Source organism: Vipera berus (genome assembly GCF_964194415.1).
Source record: "Vipera berus genome assembly, chromosome: 5".
Taxonomy (NCBI): Eukaryota; Metazoa; Chordata; class Lepidosauria; order Squamata; family Viperidae; genus Vipera; species Vipera berus.
Window position 1 is genome coordinate 70,937,014 of NC_138207.1, and position 24,449 is coordinate 70,961,462.

A 24,449-nucleotide genomic window follows, 5' to 3' on the forward strand; every position below is an offset into this window, starting at 1 on the left:
TCTCCGATCCTTTCGCCATGGCCTCAGAACACTCCTTTTCCATCAGGCTGACCTGGACTGACAGGGATTTTAATAATGTTTTTAATTTTTAACTTTAATTTTAACTTATTCTATTGGGGCTATTAATTTAATTTGTTTTTGAGTTTTGTATTATTGTATTTTATTGTTGTCAGCCGCCCTGAGTCCTTCGGGAGATAGGGCGGCATATAAGTCCCAATAATAAATAAATAAATAAACAAACAAACAAACAAACAAACAAACAAATAAATAAATAAATAAATAAATAAATAAATAAATAAATAAATAAATAAATAAATAAATGTCCGGTGCTTTCCAAACCCTCTTTAAGTCACCCAAGCATTAATAACCCCATATTCATATTTATATATTCTGTATATTTTATGTGGCTCTTTTTGGTTGATAGTTTGCTTTTTGTTGAGTCATGTTGAGTTGGGTGGTCTGATAAATCAGTAGTGGGGGAAAAAACCCAATAAAATAAAAGTGGGAAGCCATTGGAGCACTTGGATTATTCTACTTATATTCTTGAATGGATTCACCATGGAGCTCTTTGTGACTGATCTTTTCCCTACTCTTGTCAGCCTGTAAGCAGAAATGGTACTTCTGGGGAAAAAATGTGTTAGCTTGTATTGTAATCTGTTATGTTTAATATTGTAGAATATGAACTGGGTTAATCTATGTGCTCCAATAATCATGGAGCTTGTGGGATAATTAACTCTGGACCACTTCAAACGTATATCCCCACCTCATTAAAGTGTAGTAGTCCTATGTGCTCAATTCTAGTACCCATTAAAAGATCTGTTATATGTATGTTAAATGAAATAAAAAGAGGTAAAGTGTTAATAGTTTAGGCACCAGACTATATTTTTAAAGAATAAGTTTTTTAAATTAAGTGAACTTACTATTAGGAAAACTATTGTAATCTGTCAATGAAAAAAAAACCTCTTTTTAGAAATCAAGTTTAAATATTTCATTTTCATTTAAAATGCTAATCAAAAGTATTTTACTGCTATTTTTAAAATCACTCTAAAAGTGTTTTTAATAGAATGTCATCTGATTTTGAAGTACCGTGTCTGATGGTACATACACATTAAATTGTGGTTTGTTTTTCACTTTGGGTGCTGATGTTTGCGTGAATTCAGTCACTGTGGCTTAATTCAACAATTAGGAACATATGTGATTTGAGAAATTAGCCATTAAATAGTGGATGGGTTCATAGTAGATGCAAATACAAGGACTAACCATATTAGGGTTTAAACCAGCCACACATTTGGAAATTAAAGCAAGGGTTTGGGATTTGACTCTTGTGAAATGAAAACTATGGTTTGGGCTGATTTCTGAGCCACTGAGATACTATTTATCAAATTTCTATAAATCAGCTATTAACTATGGTCAGACCAATGCTGTTCCCAATGCATAGCATAATCAGTTATTACCTCAGTTATGAGTATTGATTTCTATGATAGTTTTATCTGAAGATGAAGATACCCAAGCCTTCTTATGAGAGTAGTGTTCCAACAAAACCTAATCTGTTTTATCCTATTAACAATTACATTGCTATTTTCTGTATCATTTATATATAATTTGGCCTTTTCATTACTATGAGCTGCAATTAATGCTTTTTTAAAAATGTTTACGATCAAATTCTTATAACTGAATTTCTTGTGTTTGCTTCAGGGATTATTATTTTTTGCATCTATATTTTATTGCTAAAATTCTTGCTGAATAGTCTCTAAGAAAAATCTATTCTCAATAGAACAATTGCTTGGACTCATGTAACTTTGAAGTAATTTTGACTTGCTAATCATTGATTTGCAAAGAGGCATATCCATCAATCTTTTGACTACCATGTTTAAAAATAAGCTGATGTTCCTAGAACAGGTAGTTTCTGAATTCTTCACAGATTACAGCTGTTTTCAATTTTGCCCTTATGTTGTATAGAAGTTAGATAGTTTATACTCTTTTTTTCCTTTCCTTTTGTCTTTTTCTCTTAACAGCTTGCAGATGCTGTCATAGAGATAGCCAGCAATTTAATGCTGGTAGATGACCATGTATTATGGATGGCACAAAAGGACAAAAAAGCTTGTGCAAGAATTGTCCAGTGTGTGGCACGCATCTCAAATCAAACTTTGAGCAGCAATACGCAAGTTGTATCAAAGGTATTATTATATATGGCTTCCTGACTTGGTAAAATATTGGTCAGTAGGAAGAAGCAAACACTCCTTGAAAAATGTGTCTCTGTCTACAGTACACACTGAACCATTTTTACAACTTCTCATATGTTTTGTTCCTTGCCAGAACTTACAAATGATTTCAGTAAAGCAAAACAAATGGTAAAGTACCACTTTTTTCATTTTAAGTTATAGAATTATAACAAGATAGCACAATAGTTGGATCCCAATTAATGACTAGTGGAAGAAATGGCCAAGGAAGGAGCCAGAAAGAGCAGAAAGAGCAATTGGCTGGGGAGGAAGGTTTTCACCTGGGAAAAAAGATTAAGATACAGTATGTGAATAGATATTTTGCTATTCTAATTTAAATGATGTTATTAAAAGACTACAACTACCTGGCAAGTCTGCATTGAACAAAGCCAAGCCAGACGAGCTTTTCCCCACAGTCTCTGCAATCTGAACAGTGTAGCTGAAATGGGTATTCACAGAGGGAAATGTCATGCACAGAGGGCAGAACGTCCTTGGTGTAAGAAAGCAAGTCACTTTGCAACTCTCTGTGGTTCTTGACAGTGAAAAATACAGTGATGACGATCTGACACCACATGGTTCTGCCATATAATAAGAACTACCTTACAAATCAGTGCCCATTCAGTAGGGTTTAAAACTGATACAGACACTGAATAGGAACTGAATAGCCGTGATTTCAGAATCTGTGTACAGCATCTCTTACAAACTATTGACAGTAAAACGTGCACTTTACAGTTAAAAAATGCTGTATAACTGGTACCATGTGGAAGAACTTTACAGAGTCTTGCAAGAAAATAGGAATTTTCATGATAAAATTAAGGCTTTAAGGAAAACCCTTTTCCAAAGTAATCCCTTCAGCCAGAATGATATTAGTCCTGCTACATGGTCTTAGTTCTAGGACATTCACAGATGCAGAACCACAGGATGTATATTGAGAATAGGTGTCTTTGTTGTTGTTAGCTGCGAAGTCGTGTCCGACCCATCACCACCCCATGGACAATGTTCCTCCAGGCCTTCCTGTCCTCTACCGTCTTCTGGAGTCCATTTAAGCTCACGCCTACTGCTTCAGTGACTCCATCCATCCACCTCATTCTCTGTCGTCCCCTTCTTCTCTTGCCCTCAACCTTTCCCAGCATTAGGCTCTTCTTGTAGCACTGCAAATGAAGGGACTTCCTGGTATATTTTTGGATGGGAACCTATCCAGCTACATGCAGGCCACAATTTAGTTTGCCTGCTAAATTGTGAAGACCTCAGACATCATTCATATAATATTGTACAGGAAAAACATCAAGGAGGGTTTTTTTAATCTTATATGTACAAATATCTTCTGATTTAGAAACTTGTAGGAGTACTTGAGACTTACAAAACAGTATTCTAAAACCTGTTTCTGATTAGCTTCTTTATTGTAGAATTTCTGTATTGCTGCTTGTGGCCAAGAGCTGTAGACAATACTGAACTTAATGGCTATACAATCAAATCATTCTTTGCAGATAAAATAAGATATGTAGTATCATAGGAACTAATTTTTGTCAAGAGATTTATTATTTCAGCTGCAATAATAAATCCTAGAAAGCTCTATAATGGTATTTGGTTGATACTAAATGCTGTAAGATTATCTGTTTGGTGGTTTGGAGTCAAAGTCTTAAATATTTATAGCATTCTGTGATTTTTGCCTAAAGTATAAACCATCTTAACAAATTCACTTCTGGTTACAGCAGTATCAGAGTATTAAACCAGTATTTGATCTGATATTTGTGAATTTGCTGTAAGTGCTGAAGGTGTCAAGCTGAAAACCAACTACTGTGTAAGATACATATAAAAAACAAGAAAAAAGTTAAGGAAATGATTGGTCCATTAGTGGGGGAAAGTGGCAAGAAGGTGACAAGCAATAGGGAGAAAGCAGAACTATTTAATTCGTTTTTTGCATCTGTCTTTACACAAAGGGAAAAAACAGTCCAACCTACCAAAACCAGTGCCATAAAAAACAGAATAGAAACGCAAGTTAAGATAGGCAAGAAAATGGTAAGTGAGCACCTGTCCAGCCTAGACGAGTTCAAATCACCAGGACCAGATGGATTACACCCCAAGGTTCTCAAGGAACTGGCAGACGTGATCTCAGAACCACTGAACTATATTTTTCAAAGATCCTGGAGCACTGGGGAACTACCAGAGGACTGGAAGAGAGCTGATGTAGTTCCCATCTTCAAAAAAGGGAAAAAAATAGATCCAGGAAACTACAGACCTATCAGCCTGACCTCAATACTTGGGAAGATTCTGGAAAAGATAATCAAACAACAAATCAGCGAACACCTTGATGCAAACAAAGTCATCACTAAAAGTCAACATGGGTTTGTCAAAAACAGATCATGCCAGACAAATCTTATTACATTCTTTGACCAAGTGACAAAACTAGTGGACCAGAGGAATGCTGTAGATATAATTTACTTGGACTTCAGTAAGGCATTCGATAAAGTAGATCACAACCTACTACTTGATAAGATAGAAAAATGTGGGTTAGATAGCATTACCACCAGATGGATTCGTAGCTGGCTGATAGGCCGTACTCAGCGTGTGGTCCTCAATGGAACCACATCTACATGGAAGGAAGTGTGTAGTGGGGTGCCCCAGTGCTCTGTTCTGGGCCCAGTGCTCTTCAATATCTTCATTAATGATTTGGATGAGGGGATAGATGGGGAACTCATCAAATTTGCAGACGACACCAAGCTGGCAGGAATAGCCAATACTCCAGAAGATAGGCTTAAGATACAGAAGGATCTGGAGAGACTCGAACACTGGGCACTATCTAACAAAATGAAATTCAATGGTGAAAAAAGTAAGGTTCTACACTTAGGCAGGAAAAATCAAATGCATAGGTATAGTATAGGTGGTACCTTGCTCAATAGTAGTAACTGTGAGAGGGATCTCGGAGTCTTAGTAGACAATCACTTCAATATGAGCCAGCAGTGTGCTGCAGCTGCCAAAAAAGCCAACACAGTGCTAGGCTGCATTAACAGAGGGATAGAATCAAGATCAAGTGAAGTACTAATACCACTTTACAATGCTTTGGTAAGGCCACACCTGGAATACTGCATCCAGTTTTGGTCACCACGATGTAAAAAAGATGTCGAGACTCTAGAAAGGGTACAGAGAAGAGCAACAAAGATGATTAGGGGGCTGGAGGCTAAAACATATAGGGAACGGTTGCTGGAATTGGGTATGTGTGTAGTTTAATGAAGAGAAGGGTGAGGGGTGACATGATAGCAGTGTTCCAATATCTCAGGGGCCGCCACAAAGAAGAGGGAGTCAAGCTATTCTCCAAAGCACCTGAAAGCAAGACAAGAAGCAACGGATGGAAACTAGTCAAGGAGAGAAGCAACCTAGAACTAAGGAGAAACTTCCTGACAGTTAGAACAACTAACCAGTGGAACAACCTGCCTCCAGAAGTGGTGAATGCTCCAACACTGGAAGTTTTTAAGAAGAGACTGGACAGCCATTTGCCTGAAATGGTATAAGGTTTCCTGCCTGAGCAGGGGGTTGGACTAGATGACCTCCAAGGTCCCTTCCAACATTATTATTATTATTATTATTATTATTATTATTATTATTATTATTATTATTATTATTATATCTTTGGCTTTCAAGACTTCATTCTAATATGCCGTTGTAAGACATCTTCTGCATATATACTGTCGTGGAAAAAACCCAAGGGAAAAGACAAGAGACAGCAACACAAACCAATAATTCTTACTTTAAGATTCAGAGGTTTATTTTTCTAATAATTTGGAACATAGCAAGCATAATAACACATCATCACGTACATTAATAACCCATTGCAATGAGACAGCTATAGGCCAATGGCAAATCAATCACGTTTCCCCATCCCGGATGCTCCTTTTGCAAGGGTGGGTCTCCTCGCGAGGAAGAAAACCCCAGATGGGGAGCAAGCCAGGGAAAGTGTGTGTGTGTGTGTGTGTGAGAGAGAGAGAGAGAGAGAGAGAGAGAGGGAGGGAGGGAGGGAGGGAGGGAGAGAGAGAGAGAGAGAGAGAGAGAGAGAGAGAGAGAGAGAGAGAGAGAGAGAGAGAGAGAAGAAAAGAAATCCTGCAATTCCTGTGCAAGATTTCCTGCTTGCAAAAGGAAGGGACAAAGAGGGAGGAAAGGAAGGAAGGAAGGAAAGAACAATGGGAGGGAAGGAAGGAAGGGACAAAGGGAAGGAAAGGGAGGGAGGAAGGAAGGGAGGGAGGGACAAAGAGGGAGGGAAGGAAGGAAGGAAAGATGTAGGGACAATGGGAGAGAGGGAGGGAAGGAAGGAAGAAAAGAAGAAATGAAGAAACCTCAGGTGGGGAGCAAGCCAGGGAAAGTATGTTTGTGTGTTTCCTGCTTGCAAAAGGAAGGGACAAAGAGGGAGGGAAGGAAGAATGGAAGGAAGGAAAGAAGAAATGTAGGGACAAAGGGAGAGAGAGAGAGGGAAGGAAGGCACCTACCCCACTCCCACCCCCTCCACCAGAGACCCACGCATTTCCCCCCCCACACACACAGGCACCCTGCAACCTGAGTGATGAGCTGGCCATGCCCCCCCCCCCAGCCATTCACTTTGCTTATCAAAACAGTCACAAGTGTGAAAAATGGTCATAAGTCACTTTTTTCAGTGCCGGTTTAACTTTGAACAGTCAATAAGTGAATTTTTTCCTTTTTTTTTTTGGTCAAGTTTTTCCCCCCTTTTTTTTTGGTCAAGTTTTTGACAACTTTCTGGGTGACTGGTGGTACTCGGATACTGCCTTATCCTAAAAGTGGTACAATGGGTGAAAAGGTTGAAAAGCCCTGATATAGGGAACGGCTGCTGGAATTGGGTATGTCTAGTTTAATGAAGAGAAGGGTGAGGGGTGACATGATAGCAGTCTTCCAATATCTCAGGGGCCGCCACAAAGAAGAGGGAGTCAAGCTATTCTCCAAAGCACCTGAAAGCAGGACAAGAAGCAACAGATGGAAACTAGTCAAGGAGAGAAGCAACCTAAAACTAAGGAGAAACTTCCTGACAGTCAGAACAATTAATCAGTGGAACAACCTGCCTCCAGAAGCGGTGAATGCTCCAACACTGGAAGTTTTTAAGAAAAGACTGGCCAGCCATTTGTCTGAAATGGTATAGGGTTTCCTGCCTGAGCAGGGGGTTGGACTAGATGACCTCCAAGGTCCCTTCCAACTTTATTACTATACTAAGTTGTGCAGATATATACTATACATGCGCTGGCAGAAGAGGCATGCTCTGGGCCCCCTGGTCCCATTGGCCAAGGAATTCTGGCTGGTGGGTCCAGTAGAAGAGCCTTTTCTGCTTAGATAACCTCTAAGGTCCCTTCCAACTTTTTTATTCTCCTCCTTCTACTCCTCCTCCTCCTCCTTCTTCTTGTTATTATTGTTATTGTTATTATTATTTCTACTCACATTCTGTTACTGAATGTGAAGGTGAATTTCTGGAGAAGTGGTATTTTTTGCCATGTGTGTTATGAAGTCTGGCAAACAGGATCTGCCTATGCCTATACTCCTGTAACTCTGACTTTGATATTAAAAAATGGGTCATGATCCTTTTGCAGCCCCTGCTAACCATTTTCCTAACCCAATTGCAACCCAGATGCACCAAACAAAATCTGGCAACTGTTGCACCTGCTGCAGCAGCTGCCACTGCCCTTAAATACCAAGCACCCACTTCCTTGCATGGCCAAGTTTGTTCGAATTATTTTAAAGTTACCAGATTCTTCATTTAGTGTGAATTATACCTTCCCTAAAGTATGAGGATTTCTGTTTGGATTTATCTTATGTATAATTAATAAAACCGTTATGAAAGAATTCTAGTAACTGCTATATATGTAATGCAAGCTCAACATTGCATTAAATGGAAGCTAATGAAACCAACATTTAAATTCTTAGCGCTTTTCTTTTCCAAAACAATATAACAGGCTACAAGCCATTCTTTTTTAGGCAGGAGGAATGTTTTCCATTCTTCTAGTATTAGTAATCTAGTAATAGACATACCTGTTATTAGACTGACTGCTTGTAAAAATATGTGAGAATCTTTTCCCATAACATCCTCTTCAAGATGTCTTACCTAATTTCAGATGATAATTCCATGATAAATTATTGACATAGTACTCTGTTTTACAGTGGGGAAATTTCTACTCCATTTCCACACATTGGTGTGTAATTGAACTGAAGTGTAAATATAACAAAATATTTGATGATTACATAAAATAGTGATCATATATCATAAATAAAACATGGAATGGGAAATAGTTCCAATTTTATATTTGTTACATGTGGTAAATTCAATCTTCTTTGAGATTTAAAAAGGTCTATATGAGTGCTTTTCAATGTGGTATATAGTTTAGAGATATGTTAAATATGGACGTGAAAAGACTAACTTTATACATTTAAAATATAAGATTTTTCACATTTGTTTTGACAGGTTTCTCTTAATATTGCTCTGGAAGCTTTTTGGATCAAGCCATCTGTTTTTATGGGCATGACCTGTATTGCTTTCCAAAAACTACCTGCTAATCCAGACCGGTCACTGAGTTCTGACATAAAGAGCAGAGAGACAGACCAACCCTTGAATTTTAAATGCCACCCTGGCAATCAAAATACCTCTTTGGTGAAGTTCTCATCCATGGTGAGTGGTATAACTATAACCAATGAATGCACTGAATTTATATTTTTAAAAATTCCTTAAGATTTGTATTAAAATCACTATTCAGAGTAAAGATTAAAAAATGAAGATAGATTAAACTTCCTTCTGATTTTGCATAGTCATTAGGTGAAAATTTTAACTTCTTGTAGAGTCTGCATGTACTTACTCAAAGGTACAAAGCTAGAAATCTTATAATTCAATCTTATAGCATTGATTTTTATTCTCCGATTTCACCACAATTAAATATGCATGAGTAATAGTACAGATTTTTTGAATTTACTTGACTTCTGTCCCAGTTTACCTGAGTTCATGAATGAAAGTCACATTCTAGTCAAAGATAATTTGAAACCCATTTAAATACATTTGATTAAATTCCACTTCAGTTTCTCATTGATCTTTTGTGCTTAATAAGTTGCTAAGAAATTTATTACAATATGTACCAATGGTGCTCTGGACAGCAGGAAAAATAAATTTTTATGGTAAGATCACAGTATTATATAAAAACTATAAAAATGTCTGTTATTAAAAACATTTGTAATATAGAATAATTCCTGCTATTTCTTTAATTAGGATTAGTAATGGTTTTATGCCTTTTTCATTTGTTATATGATCTTGTGTTACTGATGTAGATTATCTTGTGTGAGACACTTAGACAGTTTTGCAATCGAAAGTATAAATATTTTATTTTTAAATTATAAATATTTTATATTTTAATAAAAGGGCTAGGGTTCAAACTCAGAAACAACCCACATCCTCAGTATGATACATAAGTAATTTTTTATTGCATATTAGGGTAAGAGTACTTAAACAGTTGATTTCTCTATATCCATATGAGAATTCAGTTCTTTCTTCTTCCACAGCAATTTATATCCGACATTGTTTTTTCTGCTTTCCTTCTGTAATGGATACCATATTGCTCTTCTCAAACTTGGTATAAGGTGGCAGTTAGTATTTAACATTATTATCATTTCTGATCAGGGAAACTAGTTAACTCACAAAAAGGAGGGGGCTACAATCACATTTTTGATTAGTGTGAGCAAAACTATGTATTGGGATTTAATAAAAGGAAAAATATGCTATGACTGTATTTGCAGTTATATTCTAGTCACACTTCTGAGATGGGCAGTTTTATAAATGTAATAAATAAATGAATATTTTGTTTGTTTGGAGGCCTTTTGAAAGAAATAGCCTTTCTGAAATCGCTGTTCATGGCATTGAAGTGGCTCTGTTCTTCCAAAAGTTTGGCATGGCCTTTTCAAGGGCCTTCTAAACAATATACACAGCACTAGTCAGTGGTGGGATACAAATAATTTAACAACTGGTTCTGTTCGTCATCATCACTGGCGTGACACCCTTGCATATTTGTCATCACCGCATTGTCATCACCAGCATGATGTGTTTTACATTGACATCATCACTGGTGCAACACACGTCACGGCGGCATCACCAGCATGATGTGCCTCACAGATTTATCGTAACTGGTTCACCAAACTCAACTAAAAGTTAGGTATCGGTTCTGCCAAACCAGTGTGAACCTGCTGAATCCCACCACTGGCACTCGTCATCTTTTCCAACAACTTGTGCTAAGATTTGAAGAGTGACAAAGGAAGAGGACTGCCTTAGAGAAGAGTTTCAGAGGGGTGGAGCATCATGAGAAGACATCTTTCTGAATAGTTATCCATAATAATTGTTACATTTGGAGAAGAATAAGGGGGGAAAAATCATGTTAACGAAACTGCTCCTAGTTCATCAACATAATTTGGCAAATGGCAATGCTATTTTGAAAATGATATTGTTTTGCTGGGGAACATATAGCAGTTTGAAGGATTCTACAGTTCGAATCTTAATTCTTTTAATTAGGGCATAAGTTCTTAGAAATAGTTGTTCTTCATTTATCTCAATTCCCCATGAAATTTTCTTTTACTTGTAAATCTTGGATATATTCTAAGGAACTTATGGTCCAACTGGGCATGGCTTAGATAAGCATGTTCATGAAAATCCTTTCTTTGTAGCTATGGTAAGCAAATCAGTCTTGAATAAACATTTTAGGATTTTTTTTCTAAGAACAACACTACAATATATGGACTCTTGTGTATTACCAAATTAAATCTCAAAAATTGTAATGGAGATAAGGGATGTTTGAACATGGAACTGACCCACTGTAAGATGGCCAGTAGGATCTCGCATTCCATGCTTAAGCCTCAGTTTGAAATATAGAGAAGAGAAAAACCTTTATTCAACTTAGCAGTAAATTGGCTTCCTTACTGCATATACTGTACCTTTATTTAGAACAGAGACCTATGTTAGAAAGTCAGGCAAAAAATTGTGCTTTCCCATATCAGCATTTTTCTGTGTTGAGTTGGAATTGTTTTGTGGTAGAGATGAACACTTTTTTCAGACAGAGGAACATATGTTCTTTAAAAGTATATTCTTTCATAACATATGCCATTTCATAAAATATACAATTTTTTGTTATGACAAAGTATTGTGTCCTTCCAAATTAAAGGGAAAAATTATAATCTCTCTCCTTTTCTCTTTCCCCATACTTCCCAGGAGCAAGCTAAGCATCTAGGATTTATCTAAAACTATAACAAAACATTTGGTTTTGAAAGAATATTAATTTTTTTTGCAGTAATCACTGTAAAAGAGCTTTAGTGATTTAATCTTTTCTTATTCATAATTGTCATGTTTCTTTGAATTATTCAAGTCAGATTCCTGGCCAGATTTAAACTGTTATGCCTCATTGGAGAGAACAAAATATTTTTAAAACTGTAGTTACAATTGTCAAACAACATTTAAAAATTATAATGAAATGTACCATTTTATGCAAAACATACCATTAAATTGGAATTCAAGTTATTCTTACTGCTATGAAAGACGTCTTAAAGTGAAATTGTTATACTTGGAACATAAATGGATTATGACATTATGTAAACTCACTCCACTGGAAAATGAGACACTTTCCTAAAAAATTGTCCCCAAACCATTAAGTAAGAAAAAATAGTTTTGACCACTTACTGTATCAGTAGAATTTCATTATTTTCTTATTAGAAAGCAACACTTAAAAGGGTTCTAAAACGTCATGAAGAATGCATAGGTTTACTCAAGCTATCCTTCTTAGTTTATCCTTCCAGTCAGGCATCTTCTGTCAGACTGACAGGGATTTTAATTATGTTTTTAATTTTTAACTTAATTTTAATTTTAATTTATTCTACTGGGGCTATTAATTTAATTTCTTTTTAACTTTTGTATTATTTTATTTTATTGTTGTTATCCGCCCTGAGTCCTTCGGGAGATAGGGCGGCATATAAGTCCCAATAATAAATAAATAAAAATAAATCTTCTAGTTCAGGGGTCTGCAACTTTGACAACTTTAAAACTTGTAGACTTCAGCTCCCAGGATTCCTAGCTGGCTGAGGAATTCTGGGAGCTAAAGTCCACAAGTCTTAAAATTGTCAAGGTTACAGACCCCTGTTCTAGTTATTATGTGAGTACCATATCCAGAATTCTAATTAATTTTGAGTTAACACGCATAAGATTATCTGTTGATTCCAGTGGAAGCTATTTTCCACTGCTGAGTGCAGTGTACAGGACCTGAGGAGAAAGTTTAAATATCCTTTTCTCATATTGCTGAATCTAGCCTGGGGAATAGAGGTGTACCTATAAACACATACATACCTGCATGCATACCTATTCACCTCACCGTTCTTATTCTGGTCACCTCCTTTTGCTATATTTGTGGCAAAAGAAGGAAGTAGGAAGGAGAAATGTCATCCCACAGAGCAGTGTTTCTCAACCTTGATAACTTTAAGATGTGTTGACTTGCATGTCCGCAGTGTGCAAAAAAATCCAATGCATCAAGATCACAAGAAATGATAATACTGCTTTATACTGCACTAGTGAGGTCCCACTTGGAATGTTACGTCCAGTGCTGCTCATCATAATAGAAAACAGGTGCTGATAGCCTAGAAAGAGTGCAGAGTAGAGCCACAAAGATGATAAGGGGTCTGGAAGCTAAATGATGACCAGTTAAGGGGAACTAGGTGGGCTTAGCCTAACGAAGGCTAAGGGGTGACATGATAGCTGTCTTCCAATACTTGAGAGGCTGTCACAGAGAAGAGGGTTTGACTTATTCTCTAAAGCAGGGGTCTTCAAACTTGGCCCTTTTATGATTTGTGGACTTCATCTAATAGAATTCCTCAGCCAGGCACACTGCTCTAAAGTGCTTGAAGTTTAGCACAAGGAACAATGGGTGGAAATTGGTTAAAAAGAGATTCAGACTGGAAAGAAGGAATTTCCCGACAGGGAGAATGATTAATCAATGGAATAGTTTGCCTCCCAGTTGGGGGTGCTTGATCGCTTGAGGTTTTCAAGACAAGATTGGACAACTATTTGTTCAGGATGGAATTAGCACTACTGCCTTGGGCAGAGAGTTGGACTAGAAGAGCACTTTTATGTGAAAAGGAGTTTTGTGTACCTGCCATATGGCAGTTTATATCGTGGCTAAAGTGCTGGACTAGGAGCAACTTTGGGTTAGTCAGTCTGTCTTAGCCCAGCCTACCTCACAGGATTGTTGTTGTGGAGAAAAATAGGAGGGGGTGCTGTCTTGAGCTATTGTGCAAAAGGCAGATGAATGATGACTTCTGCTATGTATTTTTTCATTATTGCGCTAGTTCCTATGAGTAGATTGGCCATTGATTTATTGTAAGAAATCCTGTTCACTTTATTTGTCCAATATCATAGAAATAACATATGTATATTGGTGATTAGAAATGTGATAGTAAGTTCTTGATCATGATGTGTTTGCCAAATACTTATATTGTATAATAATAACATGTTACACATTTCATTATTGTATATGTTATCTACAATAACCCCAAAACGTTTCAGATTCTGTTCTATTTTTCTAGGATTCCTTTATAAATTTGGCATTGTAGACAGTTAAATGAGAATAATAACAATCTCCACTAACTTTGGATTTATTAATGGCTATGCAAGTTATCATACTATTGAAGAAAGAGTTCAGAAGAGAGCAATTTTCACAGCTTGCTATATTTAGCAAAAATCCATAACTCATGAGTAATAATTACAATTGTCGTTTTTGCCTGCTAATAGAAAAAAAACCATGCAGAATGAACAAGTGTCAGCAGAAATGTCAACTGGTGCAAGCAAACTCACTTTTCAAAACTAAAGAAAGGAAAAAGTTACCTTTACTGCCACCATGGAGTTAGCTAGCAACCTGAATTACTTATTACATTTATAAAGGTAAAGGTTCCCCCCCACATGCGTGCTAGTCATTTCCAACTCTAGGGGCCGGTGCTCATGTCCGTTTCAAAGCCGAAGAGCCAGTGTTTTTCCAAGGACGTCTCCGTGGTCATGTGGCCGGCATGACTAGACGCCAAAGGCACACAGAACGCTGTTACCTTCCCACCGTAGTGGTCCCTATTTTTGTACTTGCATTTTTACGTGCTTTCGAACTGCTAGGTTGGCAGAAGCTGGGACGAGTAATAGGCGCTCACTCTGTTACGTGGCACTCGGGATTTGACCCGCCAAACTGCCGACCTTCTGATCGACAAGCTCAGCGTCCTAACCCGCTGAGCCACCGCATCCCTTTTACATTTGCAGGTGAACCTCAAAAAATTAGAATATCGTGCAAAAGTTCATTTATTTCAGTAATGCAACTTAAAAGGTGAAACTAATATATGAGATAGACTCATTACATACAAAGCAAGATAGTTCAAGCCGTGATTTGTCATAATTGTGATGATTATGGCTTACAGCTCATGAAAACCCCAAATCCACAATCTCAGAAAATTAGAATATTGTGAAAAGGTGCAATATTCTAGGCTCAAAGTGTCCCACTCTAATCAGCTAATTAAGCCATAACACCTGCAAAGGGTTCCTGAGCCTTTAAATGGTCTCTGTCTGGTTCAGTAGGAATCACAATCATGGGGAAGACTGCTGACCTGACAGGTGTGCAGAAAACCATCATTGACACCCTCCATAAGGAGGGAAAGGCTCAAAAGGTAATTGCAAAAGAAGTTGGATGTTCCCAAAGTGCTCTATCAAAGCACATTAATAGAAAGTTATGTGGAAGGGAAAAGTGTGGAAGAAAAAGGTGCACAAGCAGCAGGGATGACCGCAGCCTGGAGAGGATTGTCAGGAAAAGGTCATTCAAAAGTATTGGGGACTTTCACAAGGAGTGGACTGAGGCTGGAGTCAGTGCATCAAGAGCCACCACACACAGACGGATCCTGGACATGGGCTTCAAATGTCGTATTCCTCTTGTCAAACCGCTCCTGAACAACAAACAACGTCAGAAGCGTCTTACCTGGGCTAAAGAAAAACAGACCTGTTTTTCAACCTGTTGCTCAGTGGTCCAAAGTCCTCTTTTCTGATGAGAGCAACTTTTGCATCTCATTTGGAAACCAAGGACCCAGAGTCTGGAGGAAGAATGGAGAGGCACACACTGCAAGATGCTTGAAGTCCAGTGTGAAGTTTCCACAGTCTGTGTTGATTTGGGGAGCCATGTCATCTGCTGATGTTGGTCCACTGTGCTTCATTAAGTCCAGGGTCAACGCAGCCATCTACCAGGAGATTTTGGAGCACTTCATGCTTCCTTCCGCAGACGAGCTTTATGGGGATGCTGACTTCATTTTCCAGCAGGACTTGGCATCTGCCCACACTGCCAAAAGCACCAAAACCTGGTTCAATGACCGTGGGATTAGTGTGCTTGATTGGCCAGCAAACCCGCCTGACCTGAACCCCATAGAGCAGGGGTGTCAAACTCAATTTCATTGAGAGCCGCATCAGCATTGCGGTTGCCCTCAGGGGGGCAGGTGGGTGTGGTCTGTTCCCTCACTGTTTCCAGGAAGGCTTCGCGGGCCACATGAAACCACTTCACGGGCCGGATCTGGCCCCTGGGCCTTGTGTTTGACATGTCTGCCATAGAGAATCTATGGGGCATTGCCAAGAGAAAGATGAGAGACATGAGACCGAACAATGCAGAAGAGCTGAAGGCCGCTATTGAAGCATCCTGGTCTTCCATAACACCTCAGCAGTGCCACAGGCTGATAGCTTCCATGCCACGCCGCATTGAGGCAGTAATTGCTGCAAAAGGGGCCCAAACCAAGTACTGAGTACATATGCATGCTTATACTTTCCAGAGGTCCGATATTGTTCTATGTACACTCCTTGTTTTATTGATTGCATGTAATATTCTAATTTTCTGAGATTGTGGATTTGGGGTTTTCATGAGCTGTATGCCATAATCATCGCAATTATGACAAATCACGGCTTGAACTATCTTGCTTTGCATGTAATGAGTCTATCTCCTATATTAGTTTCCCCTTTTAAGTTGCATTACTGAAATAAATGAACTTTTGCACGATATTCTAATTTTTCGAGTTTCACCTGTATACCCTGCCACAATTTTGTAGCTTTACAGATTTTTCTTCCTTCTGTTCAATTATATCCAATTCTTGGAGACTACCTGGACAGTTTTCTTGGCAAGATGGTTTGCCATTTCTTCCTTCCTGGGGGAAAACAACAGGCCCAAAATTACCCAGCTGGCTTTGTGCCTAAGATGGGATTAGAACTCACAGTGTCCTAGTTTCTAGAATTGACACATTAACTACTACACCAAACTTCTTTCTTGTATTCTAGAAGTATACAAACCATGAAGACCGCTATGGTCCTCTTTAAAACATAGTTAAAATATTAATATCACAAGAATAAAAATCATTGTGTCTCAAATGCCTTTTAGGAAAACTTCATTTTTATAAACTTTTGGAAAGCAGCTGAGTTCAGGGAGAAACGGAGGCCATTCTAGAGAGCAGCAATTGCTGTAAAAAGGTCTATTGGCAGCCTGGATGTCCTCAAAGGTGGGAAAACACTACCACCACCCCAGTTCATTTTCCCAGCAAGGTCAAATTGGTGGGGCTGAAGGGCAAGGCTGAAGATTTGTGGGTGTTAGGCCACAAAGGTATTTTATAAGTTAAAATCAGCACATTAAATTGCTCATAAAAGCCTATGAAAGACCAATGTGAGTCTTGTAGCACAAGTGTAATGTGCTCCCATGTGTCAGTCCATCTAAAGTCCCGAGTGGTCATTATGAATTCTCCCACATAGAGCATGCTACAATAATCTACACAAGCGATGATAAGAACAAGGTCCTCTCATCTCAGGTAGGGCTGCAACTGATGTATCAGCTGAAGCTGGGCAAAGGCCTCCCTGGCCATAGCAGGAACTACAGGTCCAGAAAAAATACCCCCGTAAGTCATAGATATGCTCCTTCAGAGATAATGCTTCTCCATCTGGAGCCACCTGAGAACACCGATGAACAAACTTTTTAACCTATTCAGGCTCTTACTGCCTGCGGATATTAGAACAGACATGTCAAACACAAGGCCCAGGGGCCGGATCCGGCCCGCAAAGTGGTTTTATGTGGCCCGCGAAGCCATCCTGGAAACAGTGAGGGAACGGCCCCCACTGCCTTGGCCCTGGCCCAGAGACCCTCCTCCTGCCAGAGACCCTCAGATCTGTCCCACTCCTGCCCAGGCCCCCATAGGCACCCTTGATGTGAACAATGTAGAGCTGGCCACGCCCACCCAGTAGGCCATATGCACTCTAGCCACGCCCACCCAGTAGGCCACGCCCACCCTGGCCATACCCACCCGGCCCCCTGAGGGCAACCACAGTGCTGATGCGGCCCTCAATGAAATTGAGTTTGACACCCCTGTATTAGAACAATGTCTCAAAAACCTGATCAGTATGGCCCAGGGTAGAGATATAAAGCTCAGTATTATCAGATTATCAAATCCCAACTGGAAAAAAATGGCCTTTTCCTGTGTCTTCATGTAGCTATTAAGTGGTAGGGGGAAAAGATTGATCTCTGTGGCATCTCAATAGGAACAAATCCTACTGCCACCAACCAGAACTGTCCACTGAAGAAGGAATGGGACCACTGTAAATCCCTAACCTCTGAAATAATATCCAAAAGAATACTACGATTGATGGATAAGTGTAGTACCTTCCTCCTAACCTGACAAAGGCCAAACACTAGCACAACCAAAGTTGTATTAATTTCATGCCCAGCCCTCAAGCCTGACTGATAAGGCTCAGATAATTGATTTTCTCTAGAGCTTTCTGCAGTCCTACAGTCAGAAAATAAGCCCATGAAAATATGTAAGAGGAACTGCCACTTAGGATATCTGTATTCTGCTGTAATATGCAGTGATCTTATTTATAAATTCAAACACTCTTCCACAGGATTGGCAATGATCTGCTTAATCAACTCACTTCACTGAAGAGATGTAATGCACTCCAAAATTATTTAGCATTCCAAGTAAATGAATACCTTTTTTTCCTTTGTACACTAATAGGCTTTGGACCAGGATTTACTTGCAGCGTGATTGCCTTTGAGAAACTTGTTTGAAGCTGAACCTAAGGTGTTTTTTTTATATTCAGTAATAGAAAGTTGCAAAATGCTAACCCTGCAGTCCTCAATGTGTCATATGGGATCAGCCAGTGCACTCACAGACATCTTTCTGGGTACCCACAAAAATGTCTGTCCCTTCTAAAAATTCAGAAATAATACTTCATTTGGGATGCTGACATATACCGTAACATCAGTTAGCTAGTAGAGAATTCTCTTGTTGGAGAACACAGAATCATTTGATAAAGTAGATGACAACCTACTACTTGATAAGATAGAAAAATGTGGGTTAGATAGCATCACCACCAGATGGATTCATAGCTGGCTGACTGGCCGTGCTCAGCATGTGGTCCTCAATGGAACGGCATCTACATGGAAGGAGGTGTGTAGTGGGGTGCCCCAGGGCTCTGTTCTGGGCCCAGTGCTCTTCAACATCTTCATCAACAATTTGGATGAGGGGATAGATGGGGAACTCATCAAATTTGCAGATGACACCAAGCTGGCAGGAACAGCCAACACTCCAGAAGATAGGCTTAAAATACAGGAGGATCTGGACAGACTCGAATACTGGGCGCTATCTAACAAAATGAAATTCAATGGTGAAAAAAGTAAGGTTCTACATTTAGGCAGGAAAAATCAAATGCACAGGTATAGTATAGGTGGTACCTTGCTCAATAGTAGTAACTGTGAGAGGGATCTCGGAGTCCTAGTAGACAATGACTTAAATATGAGCCAGCAGTGTGCTGTAGCTGCCAAAAAAGCCAACACAGTGGTAGGCTGCATTAACAGAGGGGTAGAATCAAGATCAAGTGAAGTACTAATACCACTTTACAATGCTTTGGTAAGGCCACACATGGAATACTGCATCCAGTTTTGGTCACCACGATGTAAAAAAGATGTCGAGACTCTAGAAAGGGTACAGAGAAGAGCGACAAAGATGATTGGGGGACTGGAGGCTAAAACATATAGGGAACGGTTGCTGGAATTGGGTATGTGTAGTTTAACGAAGAGAAGGGTGAGGGGTGACATGATAGCAGTGTTCCAATATCTCAGGGGCTGCCACAAAGAAGAGGGAGCCAAGCTATTCTCCAAAGCACCTGAAAGCAAGACAAGAAGCAACGGATGGAAACTAGTCAAGGAGAGAAGCAACCTAGAACTAAGGAGAAACTTCCTGACAGTTAGAACAATTAACCAGTGGAACAACCTGCCTCCAGAAGTGGTGAATGCTCCAACACTGGAAGTTTTTAAGAAGAGACTGGACAGCCATTTGCCTGAAATGGTATAGGGTTTCCTGCCTGAGCAGGGGGTTGGACTAGATGACCTCCAAGGTCCCTTCCAACTTTATTATTATTATTATTATTATTATTATTATTATTATTATTATTATTATTATTATTATTATTATCATCATCATCATCATCATCATCATCATCATTCATCGTTTTTTTTTCTATACATGCCCAGGGTTGGCTTGTCACTCACTCATGAACACCCTAGCCTGTTGAGACTTGTGAAGCTGTCAGCCCCCCCCCCAGTTATTCTCTACCTGGGCCTTCTACATAGGGGTGGCTACAGTATAAAAAACACATAGCCCTGATCAACATCCAGGAAATGAATAAGAATACACACAAATCACTTTCAACAAACCACTGAGACATGTCAGGCTTGGCAGTAAAACTTTACTGTTATAATGTATTTTGTTATCTCTCCCGCACACATGCTTATCTCCACTTACCCACATCTTTCTCAACTAGTCTTCCAAGGACTAACAGAATAACAGAGTTGGAAGGGACCTTGGAGGTCTTCCAGTCCACCCCCTGTTTAAGCAGGAGACCCTATACTATTTCAAATAAATGGCTATCCATTCTCTATCCATTCTCTTACAAACATGATGGAGCTCCTACAACTTCTGGAGGCAAGCCAGATCCAGGACAACTCAAAAGAGTGGGCAGACTCCAGGACCCCTTTTATTGCCAAAAGTATTTGCTTTATTGATTCACAAAACTGCTAGCTCTCAGCGGGATTAGAGGGGTTACATGTGCTTAGCACCCAACCGCCTTTGTCCATGATATTTGTCCTTTGACTTGGTTCCTTTTTATCTATGTCCTGGAGAGATTTTTTTTTTATGTGATTCCTGGCTTTTGTCCTCTCTGTGTATGTGCCTGCTTCATTTTTAGGTTATGGCAACTTCAGCCTAGTTTCTCATTGTTACACTATCGTAGAATTGTTTACAATTGTGCTTTCAGTATCTCCTTTTTATAACTTCCATCTATTTTGAGCTGTGTGCTGCTGTTAATTTCTCCTGTCGTGGAGTACTAATTATCATTAATCTGAGTACTAAATATAATTGTTTAAAATCCAAGATACAGTATGTTTTGACTACATTCAAATAGAGTTTCCCTTGAAATCATAAAAAGAAGCCTTGAACATTAAATAAGCACTTCTCCCAGTGTTCCTGCTATTTACATTTCTATGCACCGTTTAGATTGGGACATTGCCAGTACTACTTTGATTGGTCCTCTCAATTCCTGGCAAATAGATGGGGAAGAAATGGAGGTAGTGACAGATTTTATTTTCCTGGGCTCCAAGATCACTGCAGATGGGGACTGTAGCCAAGAAATTAAAAGACGCTTGCTCCTTGGGAGGAAAGCCATGGCAAATCTAGACAGCACACTAAAAAGCAGAGACATCACCCTGTCAACAAAAGTGCGTATAGTCAAGGCTATGGTCTTCCCAGTTGCAATGTATGGCAGTGAAAGCTGGACCATAAGAAAGGCTGAGCGCCAAAGAATTGAAGCCTTTGAACTATGGTGCTGGAGAAGACTCCTGTGAGTCCCTTGGACTGCAAGGCGATCAAACCCTGACTGCTCTTTAGAAGGCCAGATCCTGAAGCTAAAACTCAAGTACTTTGGCCACCTAATGAGAAGGAAGGACTCGCTGGAGAAGAGCCTAATGCTGGGAAAGATTGAGGGCAAGAGAAGAAGGGGATGACAGAGAATGAGGTGGCTGGATGGAGTCCCTGAAGCAGTAGGCGTGAGCTTAAATGGACTCCAGAAGATGGTAGAGGACAGGAAGGCCTGGAGGAACATCGTCCATAGGGTCGTGATGGGTTGGAGACGACTTCGCAACTAACAACAACAAATCGAAAGTTGAAAATCTGAACGCCCTTTTTATTCTCTTCCTTTATTGTCATGTGAATTCGAGAGGGGCTTATCTGAGATGTTTACTCAAATTACTTTCTTGGCTCAGACTCACAACCTTTTATCTGACCATTGCCTTTGAAGGCTCTTCTTCGGGTTCTTCAAAACCCACCCCCTCTTTCTTCGGCTTGTGGCAAGGATAAGTAATTCTCTTAGGCTTTCCTGCACTTTTTCACAAATTTCCTGCAAGTGCTATTCTATCCCAAAAGATGTTATTACCATTTCATATGACCCTGAAAGATCTGCCATTTATTTTTTTAGAAGGCATTGTCACTATCCTCTCTTTAGGATAAAATAATAGTAGACATAAGTAGCATTTATTCTACTTCTTTTAAACCCATATGCTCAGAACATTACCAATAAATTCATTCATATGAACGTACAGCCATTCTTTCATTCCTTTTTATCCTGATCCCGTTGAACAAATTGTGTGATCATTTTCTATTTTCCAGTCATGGGAATCCAGGTTTCTATTATGTCTGTTAAATCACAGTTGCTTTTCTATGCTAAGAAGTTTAGCTTACCTCTGCCTATTCTCTGTATTTTCAGCAGGATTCTGGATTTAGTGTAAGAAAAAAAAACCTCCTTATCAAGCTGATTCAGCCAAAATCATTTTTACCAGTTCTTATGAATTACTCCTACATCCATGTCAGCAGTCCACCATTCAGATAATTCAGATCAAGTCTGTCCTATCGCCTTTTCCAGAGCCACTCATTTCTTTGCAGAATTTTTCTCTTGCTTTTCAGTCTTTCCCATAGTCTGATAGGATGAATGAAAACATTATTTAAGCCCAGAGATTTAGTTCTAGATTGTTAGTAATAAGATTCCTCCTTCTATCTTTCTTTTGTTCTTTGCACTGTAATTTGTCCCCCAGATGTAATAGCAAGGAAGTTTAATTGTCACAAGACCTTATAAATCTTGAAAATTGTTCTGTCACATTCCTTATCCTCGCTCATGATAAACAATACACATCATGTGCCACATTTGCTTTAATTCCTCATGACCTCTCTCTGTCTTCCAGGAGACCACAACTTCACCTCCTCCTCTGCCATTCAGAGCTTCACCATCTTTTCTTTTATTTCCTAAAGCACCATTTTCTTCTAACTAAAGATTATGTCTTGTTTCTTCTGCAAAATCCTGAAAGTTGTGAATTCTCAATTCCAGTAGTGCAGAAGATAGTCTATATCTCTTGCTTCACCCTCATCCTATTATATTCTGTTCACCTTCATTCTCGTCCTCATCCTCACTCTACTTCTGTTCTTTTCTGTTCTACTCTACTGTACTCTACTCTGATCCATTGGACTTACTAATTTAATTTATATTTTTCCTTATAAATAGTGGCCAGCTCTATCAATTATTTCCATAGTGTCTCCTTTGTTTGATCTGGTGAGTCTTTATCCTCTTATCAATGGAATTGTGGATTTTGTTGTTAGCTGCGAAGTCGTGTCTGACCCATCGCAACCCTATGGACAACATTCCTCCAGGCCTTCCTGTCCTCTACCATCTTCTGGAGTACATTTAAGCTCACGCCTACTGCTTCAGTGACTCCATCCAGCCACCTCATTCTCTGTCGTCCCCTTCTTCTATTGCCCTCGATCTTTCCCAGCATTAGGCTCTTCTCCAGTGAGTCCTTCCTTCTCATTAGGTGGCCAAAGTATTTGAGTTTTAGCTTCAGGATCTGGCCTTCTAAAGAGCAGTCAGGGTTGATCTCCTCTAGGACTGACGGGTTTGATCGCCTTGCAGTCCAAGGGACTCGCAGGAGTCTTCTCCAGCACCATAGTTCAAAGGCCTCAATTCTTTGGCGCTCAGCCTTATGGTCCAACTTTCACTGCCATACATTGCAACTGGGAAGACCATAGCCTTGAAATTGTGGATAGTGGATAGTGCATCTCTAATCCATTGACTTTTTCAAATTTGCAGGATAATCTGCTTTCAGGATAATCAATTAAACTCCCTGATTTTTCATAATCCAAAACATAATGTAAAATTTCAAGCATGGTAGTAATGGAAAAGCTATTCATAAGAGTTCCCCATATGGATTATCCAGATGGTTTATATATTATGAGACAAGACAGCTGAATTGCTAAACTCGTTCACACGCAATTTGATGGTAAATAATAGCTCAAACACTAATTAACTACGCTGATGTTGCAACACTTAATAATACAGTGCATTAGTTTTTAGAACTTGCCGTTCAAATAAAATTAATGATATTTGCTGGAATATTGAACAAGAAACAGTGAAATTATATATCTGCTTCTTGAAAGTCTTCTCATGGCTAGGATTTACATGGTAAAATGGCTGTGCATGGTCACAATCCAACTGAAGAGCCAACTGTATATTAAGAACTGAGGTCAGCTATAGAGAACTCATGACAAATTTGGCTGTCCAAAGACTTGTGACTGGAATTTATTCTGCAGCAGCAGTAAGAACAAAAAGCGTATTTCACTGTCAGCACTGTTATTTGTAAAAAATAACTATGGAAAAAGTGTAACCTTTAAAAAAAATATTCAAATATCCATTTCATTTTGGTAGGGAAAAGTTTGTAGCCATAAAAATATTGGGTTGGGTTGTTGTTTTTTCCATTCTCTCTTTGGAATAATGGAGAGAAATATCCGTTCATATTTATTTATTTATTTTATTTATTTATTTATTAGTTTTTATAAACCGCCCTTCTCCCGAGGGACTCATATACAGGTAGTCTTCAACTTGCAGTAGTTCACTTATTGACCGTTCAAAGTTACAATGGCACTGGAAAAGTGACAAGACCGTTTTTCGCACTTATGACCGTTTCAGCATCCCCATGGTCACATGATTTACGTTTGGATGCTTGGCAACTGGTTCATATTTATGACAGTTGCAGTGTCCTGGGGTCATGTGGTCACCTTTTGCAACCTTTTGACAAGCAAAAGTCAATGGGG

General features: G+C 39.1%; 1 protein-coding gene across 1 annotated transcript in view; it reads left to right on the forward strand.

Annotated features, from left to right (window-relative positions):
- Positions 1 to 24,449, forward strand: part of ADGRA1 (adhesion G protein-coupled receptor A1) — a gene marked incomplete at both ends in the record, with an annotated part of 483,384 nt that overhangs the window by 267,292 nt on the left and 191,643 nt on the right. The window contains 2 exons of the mRNA XM_081329555.1: positions 2,016 to 2,177; positions 8,671 to 8,874. Of these exons, the coding sequence (XP_081185681.1) occupies positions 2,016 to 2,177; positions 8,671 to 8,874 (366 nt within the window). The remainder of the gene's footprint in view (positions 1 to 2,015; positions 2,178 to 8,670; positions 8,875 to 24,449) is intronic.